This window comes from Poecile atricapillus, chromosome 9 (assembly GCF_030490865.1).
Source record: "Poecile atricapillus isolate bPoeAtr1 chromosome 9, bPoeAtr1.hap1, whole genome shotgun sequence".
Taxonomy (NCBI): domain Eukaryota; kingdom Metazoa; phylum Chordata; class Aves; order Passeriformes; family Paridae; genus Poecile; species Poecile atricapillus.
In genome coordinates this window covers 2,071,652-2,082,705 of record NC_081257.1, presented here as the reverse complement: position 1 = coordinate 2,082,705, position 11,054 = coordinate 2,071,652, and the positions used below count along the sequence as shown (strand labels likewise).

General features: G+C 53.3%; 1 protein-coding gene across 1 annotated transcript; it reads right to left on the bottom strand.

Moving 5' to 3' along the window:
* Nucleotides 1–5,830: 5,830 nt before the first annotated feature.
* Nucleotides 5,831–10,663, bottom strand: LOC131582218 (PHD finger protein 7-like). The gene is made up of 8 exons (XM_058845171.1): nucleotides 10,408–10,663; nucleotides 7,528–7,611; nucleotides 7,368–7,457; nucleotides 6,927–7,018; nucleotides 6,740–6,841; nucleotides 6,336–6,460; nucleotides 6,097–6,259; nucleotides 5,831–6,010 (listed from the first exon to the last, which is right to left on the bottom strand). The coding sequence occupies exons 1-8, from the start codon at nucleotides 10,661–10,663 to the stop codon at nucleotides 5,831–5,833; spliced, it is 1,092 nt and encodes a 363-aa protein (XP_058701154.1).
* Nucleotides 10,664–11,054: the final 391 nt, after the last annotated feature.

The window sequence follows — 11,054 nt, the reverse complement described above, 5'->3', positions numbered from 1 at the left end:
CAGCTGGGCCAGGGGGCAGCTGGTGGGAGCCCCGTGCCCGCAATGGCCGCTGCTCTCCAAGGCCTCCAGCCCTGCCCATCAGCCAGGCACGCAGGCAGGGACAGAGCAGCCCTTGGGGTCGATGCTGTGGGCTGAGAGCCCCACAGAGCTGCTCATGCCCACTGCCATTGGCTCTGTCCCCTGCAGCATGCCTGCTGTGTTGCCCATAAAGGCCAACCCCTGCGTTTCCCCAGGCCCTGGCAAGTGCCCCTGTGCTGCTCCTGCACTGCCCAGGGCACCCATGGGTGTTGCTCGTACCTGACAGCGACCAGAACCAGTGGGGAGTGTGACAGCTCTGTTGCTGTGGGCACGGCTGTCAGGCCAAGCCCCCTTTTGGGCTTGGCAGAGCCCGTAGGCTCCTGGAGGGCTGAGGACACTGCTCTGGCCCAGCCTGGCCCAGGCCTGGGAGGCCTTTGACATTGCTGAGTGCCCTCACAGCCTCCAGGGCCGAGCCAGAGCTCAATGGCCCCAGCCTGACCGGACAGTCTGGACTGGAGCCTTCCCGTGGCTCCCCGGAACCCGAGAGCATCAGCGCCAGCTCAGAAACACTGCCTAACTGGGTTTGCCAATATTTTTTCTTGTTAGGTCCTTGAAAGGATTTAAAAGGTAAGGTTGTTTGGCAACTTCTTCAAGGAACAAATATGACACAATTGACACAAGAAAAGGTTTATTAGTTTGGGTTCTGTTTCCGTATGGAATTCTTATGCTTCCTTAGACGATCCAGAAATTAATGAAAATCTAACATATTCCTAGGAGAAGTTTTTGAATCCACTACTCGCAGAAGTCTCTAAATTCACTGGTTCTCTTAAACGCTTCCCTTACATCTAGTTAGCTAGCTGCTCCTGGAACATACAGAGATGCAGTGGTTTACTTGGCTGGACATCACAACATCATGTTACACACACCAGTATACTAACAATCTTTTGTTCCCTGATAGTTACAAAGTTTCAGGCTCTTCTGGAGATCCTGAATTAATTTTGCATGCACATCCATAGCCATGTTCCCTCCTCAGCATTCAGCCACAGTTACCAGGGAACAGACGTTCCATACTCACCTCAAGCAATAATCTACATATGTCTTCCCAACCCACTTTTTCTTCACTGAGCTCTACAGATCTACAAAATAACTTTGGGCCCTCTGCACAAAACAAAACACAACACCAATCAATAGGGTTCAACCCTTCTGATTCTGCTGCTTCAACAATCATGAATGAACAACACAACAGTCAAATCAGAAGCTCTATTCTTCACGTCCCTCCTATTCTCTTGCCCTCCACCACATGTCAGCTCCAACAGAAATGTTCCCTACTGCAGCCTGGTGTACTAAGAAAAATGAAAGGCAGCAGCTGTCTCCCTGAACATGCTGAAATCTAAATTGCAGTGAAACAGCAGCTCTTTCATGAAATGCTCAGCAGCAGGATCCTACAACTGCCCCCAGAAGTGCTGCCTGCCAAGGGCTGAGATCTCCATTCTGACATACCCTGTAAATCAGACAGGCTGGCAGATTTCAGGGCAGTAACTGTATGAACACAGCCATACATTTCATCACCATTATCTAACAAGTCTCAAGAAACGAACGTCATTTAAGCCTGACTTGAGACTATATTCTACAAAATATAACAAGCAATTGTTTTGGCAGCCTGTGTAATTTTTGGAGGCTGCTTTCCTTTTGTTGTTGTTGTCTTTGTTTTTAAATAGAAAATTCACTGGCTTCAGAAGAGAAAGCCCCAGATTCATTAGGATGAAGAACCGCACAGACGTATGTGGCTGACAAGAACACTCGGCATTCCTAATGGTAACACCAGAAACACAGGAAAAAAAGTTAAAGGTGATAGACCTACCTGAAAGGATCCCAAATGTCTCGGTAACCTGTCTAGTGACTATGTTTTTGCTAAGCTCTAAAAGTTCCTATAGCTATGAGGTAATTATCTGAAAGAAAGGAAAGGCAGAAAGCTGCTCAGCCTTTATTTTTTTCCAGGACTCTCTCATGGGATTCTACCACAACTTTGACCACAAGAAAGGATGGCAAATTTTGACTACAGAGCATTCATAACCAGGCAGCATTTTCTTCCTCCTTACTCAAGTCCAGTAAGGGTTTAAAAGGGAAAAATATTCAAAAGGGGCTGAAGAAGTTGTGTCGTACCTCTTAGGCGTTCATCATCTATGGAGAAGAAGAAAACTCTAGCACTTTGTGCGTGTCTCTACTCTCTGTGTAGAGAAAGAACCCTAGACAAGTACAAAGGGGTTTTAGCATCCTAAAAGGTCCTATCAAATCCCATGAGCACGAGTTAGAGCTGTAGTGCCTCAGAGAAATGGTATACATGGAAGAGCTCTACTCCATAGTATGCAAATAAAGCCTTCTATAAAAAACCCACTTTTTACAAGAAAACTGACTGTGTCTTTGGCTTTTGGCCAAACTCAGTTTGGGGTTGGCCAAACCAAAACAACCCAGTCAATTTCTTGTGCTCAACTTCTCTCTCTGTTCACATTCAACTTCACATCCAATGGGCTGCTGGGACTCTGGACTCCGCACAGCACCAATGGTTTTCCAAGATGACTTTCCTTGCTCAGAGGTGTGCAGTGTCAGTTTCCCATTTCCTCAGTGCTGCCATTCATATTCCCACAGCATCCAACTACCACAGCCAAGTAGACAACAAATAGAAATGGAACTTGCCTGTCTTGGTGCTTTTCAATTTCTGACATCTCAGGCTCATCAGCACCCCCAGAACTGATGCCTTGGAAATGTGAATCCTCTTGCCACCTGACATTTTCCACTTTTATCGGTCCAAGTACGTGAGGCTCTGCAAAACCAGCACCAAAAGAGAAAGAAAGCCAAAACCAGATCATTTCTCTGCTTGCCAGGAAAAATTCCTTCTTTCAAGTGAAATATGTACACTGGAGAAGACAGATTTAGGAAGGACAGAATCTTCTCCTCCCTGATTTTCTGAGCTGTAGCTCTGCTCCAGGATTTTCCACTTTGTTCAAGCCATCTCCTATGTATTCTTAAACATTTATCATCACATCCAGAAGACAGTGAATAGCTCCTCAATTTAGCACAAGTGTGGGGGGCTTGTTGCTTTGTGTTGTTGTTTCTTAATATTTTGGATAACTTGGCATGGTTTCCTTTCATTCCTACCTGACTGTGACTTGATTAAATATTCCTTCATCTTAATTTCATAAGGCCTTATTTTATCTGAGCTTAGGACACCCCAATAATCCTTCAGTGTCATTCAGTTTCACTTTCCTGAAGGTCCAGGAGTAGAACTCGGTAACTAACAGAATGTTCATGGAGCTTGGGGTCAACTCCAGGATTTTGCTCCTCCCTCTACCTTAACACCCATTTTCCTTCAAATCCTCTTGGGTTCCATGTAACTTGGTATGACTGCTGTGCCACCTTTTTCCCTGTTTGAGAAGTTTAGGGCACGACAACAAGCTTTTTCACCACTCTGCAAAAATCCCAATGCCTTCTCAAGGCGTGCATCTCAAAATTCCTGAGATGCAAGCAGCAGTTACCTCTCATTAATCTCCCACAACCTTGGCAAGTAGAAATGAAAATCAAAATGCTTCAGCAGAAGTACTGACTTCTGCTGCTGATCAGCCTCTGGATTATGACCTTCTTTACACCATATTGCTCTACAGTGCCTGCCAGAAGCTGTTCCTTACAAATGGCTCCGTTAGGAGGGTTCTGCTGTTACCTTCTTTGATGCCCAACTCCTCTGTGTCTCCAAAGAAGGAAAACTTGAAAGCACTGGACTCCTGAGTTCTGTTGTTTTCAGGCAAAGGTCCCAGACGTTCGTCTGGGGCAGAGTCCTGCGCATCCTCTTTGTCAAAGGCTATTTCCACTGTCTTTTCTGGTTTGACCTTTGAAGGTCCAAGCAAGTCTTTAAAATCAGCAGCAGTGTCGCAATCGATTTCTCCAGACACTTGAGGCAGTGTCTCACTGTCTTCTTTCTTCTTCCGCTTTACTGAAGGAAGGCTTTACTGAAATGAGATTGTTTAAGGATAGCAACTCAGCACAAGTCCTTTTTAAAGACAGCTTCCCTAGGAGCCACCTTGCTCTTCGTGTCTCCCTAAATGTATCCAAGCCATTAAGGACTGGTTCACTTTCAAGGGTAAGCAGTGGGGAAATATCTGTCTAAAGGCAGCAATGAGTGTCCTTTCTAATTAGCTATGTCCTTAAGTGGCTTTTCCCTTAACAATACAGGATAGCAGAAACCAAGAATCATAGAAATGCCAAGAGCTAATCTGGGTTTTCCCACAGACCTGCAAATCTCGAGGTCCCTGTATTGACCCTTCTCACCTTCACTTACAGCAGCAAACGGAAGGACTAGAAAGAAAAGATGACACTACATGCTGCTGATAGAGGTCCGAGTTGAGGCCCGACGTGGCTGGCGGGAGCGGTTGCTCCAGCGCGATGTCCCCGACGGTGTCCCCCTGTGCCTGGGCCTCTCAGCACTTGCTGCTGTCCTCCTGCTCCTGTCCTGGTGACTCCCGGATTGGACAGGTTGATTTGAGGCCCGACGTTGTGGGCAGGAGCGGCTGCGTCTGGGGGACGTCCCTGAGGATGTCTCCCTTCGCCTGGGCCTCTCTGCCCTCGATGTTCTCCTGCATCTCCTGTCTCGGCAACTCCTCGACCGGGCAGGTGGACTCTGGGCATCAGCTTGCTGCCTGGAGTGGCTGTGTCTGCGGGAAGCCCGTGACGGTGTCTCCCTTTGCCTGGGCCTCTCTGCCCTTGATGTTCTCCTGCTGCCCCTGTCATGGCGACTCCGCGACCGGACGGCTCCATCTGAGGCCCGCCTTTGCTGGTGAGAGCGCCTTCGCCTGCGGTCAGGCCCAGCACGCCTGGAATGGACCCTGTCCTCAGGGCCCGTCCAGCTGCTGGATCTTGCCCTTGGTGTGCGTGGGCTGCCGGTGTCTGCCAAGGAAGAAGCTGGACGCCGGAGGCTTCTGTGGCTGCTGGTCCCTGGAGGTGGAGACTGGGGAGCCAGACCCGATGGCACTGCGCTGCTGGAGCTTGGCCTGATGGCCTCAGATTCTGAAAGGCCATGAGCAGGCTCCGGTCCTGACTGTCTGATCAGGCTGGGGCCATTGAGCTCTGCCTCATCCCTGGGGGCTGTAAGGCCAAACAGGAATGTCAGAGGCCTGTAAGGCCTGGAGCAGGCCATGCCTGACCAGAGCACTGCCCCCAGCCCTCCAGGAGCCCATGGGCTTTGCTGTGCCCAGCCTGGGCACTGCCCCCAGCCCAGGGACACCCGCCTGCTTTGCCTCATACCCGTGCCAAGACCAGCACAGCTCTCACACTCCCAGTGGGTTGTCCTCACTGTCAGGCCAGAGCAGCGCCTGTGGGTGCCCTCAGCAGCACAGGAGGAGCACAGGAGCAGCTCCCAGGGCCTGGGAAAACAAAGGGGTTGATGGCTCTGAAGACAAAGTGTCCCAGCACGGGATTGTATGGCTGAGCTCCTCTGGCTCCTTCTACTTTGAGCCCTTCCCGAGACACAGGTTCCCTGCAGGGCCCCGGGTGCAGCTTCCCAACTCACCCCTCTTCCTCTGCCTCCTCCCTGCCTCCTGGGTAAAGGCATTCCCTGGCATTGCACCTGCTGTGCCTCTCTCTCAGGTCCGCGAAGGCGTTGTTGTCCTCCCATGTTGGCAGTCTGATGGAGAAAGGAAAAGCTGATGTGTTTCTGCTGCCCTGACCCCATGGATGTAACAGGGTGACCCTGCTCTTCCTCCAATGCTTTTCCAAGTCCCCTGAGAGGCAGAAATCCAGACCCCCTGGATGGGGCTGGCTTGGACTACTGGGGCAGGGCCTGGCACAGTATGGCACTTACACCCCCTGTCTTGTGAGTCACACTGAAGGACACCAACCTGGTGGGAGTTCGGATCCCCAGAAAGAAGGTTTCGACAAGAAATGTCTCACGGTCTCTGCAGAGGGGGCAGCAGAAGTACAAAAGACCAGCACACATGGCCTGTCCCTGCAGGGCAAAGAGAAGCAATGTGAGCCAGGCCATGGTGCTGCTGAGCACCTGCTGTGTCCCAGGCCTGAGGGCATGGCTCCCACCTGCAGGCAGTCCCTGTGGAACCAGGCTCTTTTGCATGCCGGGCACACTATGGTGTTGAAGGTCTTCCTGTCCTCCACTGGCTCCATGCAGATGGGGCATTCGGTGCCCGGCTCTGGAGTCACCTGCACGTCCTGCTCTGGACGGTGCTCAGGGCAGTAGGACCTGGGGACAAAAGGACGGGCATAATGAGAAAGACTTGGTCCTTCCCCGGGGGTGGCCAGAAGGGGAGAGGAGCTACCTGAATGGAACAATGTACTGTGTAACACAGCCGCCCTCCTTGGCACAGGGCAGGTGGAACCATCTGTCGCAGCCTTCCCTGCAGCACATGATGGTGGCCCCGCTCTGGCCACAGACGCAGCAGTGCTGGAATGAGCCAGGCAGCCCCATCAGCAGCAGCCTGGGGGCCTCCCCAGGCAGCCCCAGGGCTCTGGGCAGGGCTCCGGATGTGGCTGCTGCTGGCTCTCAACCCACAGAGCCAGCTGGTGAGGGAAGCTCCTGTGCCAGAGACTCCACGGAGCTGCTGGGAGCCAGACTTTGTCCCACAGCCGGCTGCATGGCTGGCCTTTCTTGCTGGGGGTCTGGGATAAGCTCTGGCCAGCTACTCCTGGCACAAATGTCCCTGCTCTTTTGCCAGGCTCTCACCTTCTGTGCCGCCCGCCTGACTGCAAGTTGGATATCTTGAGGCAGAAAACCCAGGAGTCCAACACGTTTCTTGGCTTGCTGAAAAAGCAGTGTGGCAAAATACTGCAGAAAGGGAGAAGAGCTGATGAGGACAGGGTGGCAGGGACTGCCCATTGCAATGCTGGAGGGAGTGCCCGGAGCCACTCACCAGGCAAAACACGTGGGCACAGAGCCCGTATTTCTCCCGTTTTTCGCCGCAGGTGTCTGGGTCAGCCTCTGCACGGCGACACAGCAGGCATGCTGCAGGGGACAGAGCCAATGGCACCGTGCGTGAGCAGCTCTGTGGGGCTCTCAGCCCGCAGCATCGACCCCAAGGGCTGCTCTGTCCCTGCCTGCGTGCCTGGCTGATGGGCAGGGCTGGAGGCCTTGGAGAGCAGCGGCCATTGCGGGCACGGGGCTCCCACCAGCTGCCCCCTGGCCCAGCTGGGCCCCACTTGAGGAGGAAGGAGGCTCCCAGCCCCGGCCTGGCTGAGCAGCTCCTGCCTGCTCGGGCCTCTGCTCTGGGCCCCACGCTGGCCACCCCGACAGCCCCTGGGCCAGGCTGTGGGAGGGGCTGCTTTGCCCTCACCTGGCTCCCTGCCATCAGTGCCCTCCTGCTCCCTGTCGCACATGGCGGCTGTCAGCGCTGAGTCCCTGTCCAGGAACGCCGCTGTCTCCGCCAGGTGCTGGTCCTCTCTCTCTGTGGGAGAAAGAAGAGTGATGGGAGTTTGCAGAACAGGCCCAGAGCTACGAGGGTGCTACAGCCCTGCGTGAGCCCTGCTCCTGTCCGCCTTCTGCTCCCGTCGTCGCCTTGAGGAACACCGCCGTCTCCTCTGGATGTTCCTGTGCTGATTCTGGGAAGGGAGAGGCAGGTGAGCCTGCAGCACAGGCCCAGAGCCCCGAGGTGTGGGGCCCCTCTGGTCTCTGGGCAGCTGCTTCCTTGCCTTACCTTCTCCTCCCGTTGCCAGGTCGCACTGACACACGGCCTGAGCCCAGCCTTCCCTTTTGGGGCTTTGGTCACACGCGTCACAATGGCCACTCCTCTGACATCAGCATCTTGCTCCCAAGATTGAGGCAGCCATGGCCTCACATGCCCAGCAACCACTTGAATCCACCCCCCTGGGAACCGAGGTTCTGAGATGGTTCCAAGCCTTTGGTCAGCACGGAACCAGGACAGAGACTCCTGCAGCAAGTGCAGGGTCCAATCCCAGGCTCTATGGCAGCCATCGAGGGTGGCACTGTTGGCAGAAAGGTGCTGTTCTGGCATGGCCACGTCAGGTCTCCTGCCCCTGGCAGTCGGTTGCCCAGAGAGCTTGTGCAGAGTCTCTTGCACTGCACAGATTCCAAACCTGCTCTTGGTGCACCGATGTTTTCCTTAAGACCTCTCTGCAGTAAACTGAGATGAACCTGATTTCATGCCCGTGCTGATCACTGTTGGGAACAGGAGATAAAACTGGGGACCACTGCAGCTGCCTCCCAATCTCAATTCTCCTGTCATCTAACCATCTAATGAATATGACATTTCATATTGAGTGGAAAAATTAGTATTAAGCTCCTTAGAAAGCTCATCCTTTACACTGACGCAATGGACACCCAGGAAATTCAATAAAAGATTACCTTGTACATCTGACTGGAGAGCTTGCAACAGTACTCAGCTCAGGAGTCCAATGCTTTTCCCACATTAAAGAACTTTGTCAGTTTGGTCCATGCTTTCCTTCTAGCAAATATTTTGAAAAAAGTCAAGATGGGACACACACAAACAGTTCTTGTACAGTTTTCGCATTCACATCTTTGCAAACACGCTCCTGCAAAGTCCAGATCCTTGACTTCTAGAACAGTCAGTGGAAACAGGGAAACAGGGCAGGGGCTGACAAGCAGAGATACCCTGCACCTGCCTGATGCTGGGGCACCGGGACTTCATCCGTGTTCCTGTCTCCAGGGGAGAGCCCCCTTGGGTGGAAAACAATGCCTTCACTGAAGTAGGAGGGAGGCACAGCAGGTGCAATGCCAGGGAATGCCTTTACCCAGGAGGCAGGGTGGAGGCAGAAGAAAAGGGGAGAGTTGGGAAGCTGCACCCGGGGCTCTGCAGGGAACCTGTGTCTCGGCAAGGCATTGAAGCAGAAGGAGCCAGAAGAGCTCAGCCATGCAATCCCGAGCTGTGGACACTTTGTCCTCAGCACCAGGAACCCGTTTGCTTCTCCAGGCCCTGCAAACTGCTCTGGTGCCGCCCCTGCAAGTTACGCATCAACACACAGAGCCACCAACTCTTTCTCAACCCTTTTCAGCACTGGACAGCAGGATGCAGTAATTTTGATGTCTCTGCTGCACAATCTAATTACTAAAAGTCTAATTATTCAAAGTCCTGCAAAGAAGCAACTTTCATTGAAAGCATACACACCAAAAACCCCAAACTCTGGTACAAATCTTGAATTGACACAAGAAACATGTTCCTATTCAGAAACACAGGCTAACTCTTTTGGCCAATATTTTTTCCTATTAGATCTTTGAATGGATTTCAAAAGTAACATTTTTTGGCAAGTTCTAGAAGGAACAAGCAGGAAACACGTGTGAACTCTAAAAGAAGATTTATTGGCTTGCTTTCACATTCCTTTTGGAATCCCTATGTCTCATCCAGCATGCCAGAAAATGGTGAATATCCAACTTCATATTAGGAGAAGTTTCTGAATTTGCAGTTTGCCTCAAAGACTTTCTTTACACAGTTAAGGAACTGGTTCTGTAACTTACAGAGATTGAGCGGTTCCCATGACTGGACATCACCACATGACCTTATACATTCCAATATGCAAAACAACTATTCTTGCCTAGCAATTACAAGGCTTCAAGCTCTTCTAGAGGCTTTGTCCTGAGCAACTTCATTAGGTCCCTCTCTGCTCGGCTCTCGAGCCTGTCCAGGTCACTCTGGAGGGCAGCACAGCCTTGTGGTGCATCAGCCCCTGCTCCCGCTTCTGTGCTATCAGCAAACGTGCTGAGGGAGCGCTCTGTCCCTTCTGCCAGGTCACTGGGGAATAAGGCAAACAAGGCTGGCCCCAGCACGGCCCCCTGAGGTCACAACCCTCTGAGTTTGGAGCTCCACTGTCCACTTCTCCACCCCACTCTCCCTCAGCTGCCTCAGGAGCATGTTATGGGAGGCAGGGACAAAGCCTCGCTGAAGTTCCGGCTGACAACTCAGCCACTGCTCTCCCCGCACAAACCCAGCCAGTCACTGCAGCAGAGGTGGCCATGCTATGAGATTCCTCAAGCATGGTTTTCCCTTCCTGTTATTCCAGAGCTTTGGAGATGACATCCAGGAGGAGGTGTTCTGTCACCTGTCGGGAGATGGAGGAGAGACTGATGGGCCTGCACTTTCTTGGCTTCTGCTTGGTGCTCTTTGGGAAGACTGCAGTGATGTAGGCTTGCCTGCAATGTTCATGCCTCTCTCATGGAGCATCACCTTCCCTGACTGGCTGAGAAAGCGCCCAGTGCCGGGACCAGGAGCAGAGATTTCCCTTGGCCCCAAAAGGGAAGGCTGGGCTCAGGCCGTGTGTCAGTGCGACCTGACACCGGGAGGAGAAGGTAAGGCAGGGAAGCAGCTGCCCAGGGACCAGAGGGGCCCCACACCTCGGGGCTCTGGGCCTGTGCTGCAGGCTCACCTGCCTCTCCCTTCCCAGAATCAGCACAGGAACATCCAGAGGAGACGGCGGTGTTCCTCAATGCGACGACGGGAGCAGAAGACAGACAGGAGCAGGGCTCACGCAGGGCTGACCAGGGCTGACCAGCACCCTCATGGCTCTGGGCATGTCCTGCAAATTCCCCACACCCTTCTTCTTTCCACAGAGAGAGACAGGACCAGCACCTCGAGGACACCTTGGTGTTCCTGGACAGGGACGCGGTGCTGACAGCCGCCATGTGCGACAGGGAGCAGGAGGGCCCTGATGGCAGGGAGCCAGGTGAGGGCAAAGCAGCCCCTCCCACAGCCTGGCCCAGGGGCTGTCAGGGTGGCCAGCGTGGGGCCCAGAGCAGAGGCTGGGGGAGACAGGAACTGCTCAGCCAGGCCGGGGCTGGGAGCCTCCTTCCTCCTCAAGTGGGGCCCAGCTGGGCCAGGGGGCAGCTGGTGGGAGCCCCGTGCCCGCAATGGCCGCTGCTCTCCAAGGCCTCCAGCCCTGCCCATCAGCCAGGCACGCAGGCAGGGACAGAGCAGCCCTTGGGGCCGATGCTGTGAGCTAAGAGGCCTGTGAGGATGCTCACGCACGGCGCCATTGGTTTGTTACCACAGAAAGGAACGTGTTTGTACCAGCCG

Bases quoted from the DNA above. Each gene is read 5' to 3' on its own strand.
- LOC131582218 (XM_058845171.1), bottom strand. From the start codon at position 10,663: ATGGCGGCTGTCAGCACCGCGTCCCTGTCCAGGAACACCAAGGTGTCC. The intron at 7,612-10,407 runs GTGAGCCTGCAG...CTCCCTTCCCAG, and splicing joins TTCTGGGAAGGGAGAGGCAG to AATCAGCACAGGAACATCCA. The intron at 7,019-7,367 runs GCACTGATGGCA...TGTCCCCTGCAG, and splicing joins GTGCGACAGGGAGCAGGAGG to CATGCCTGCTGTGTCGCCGT.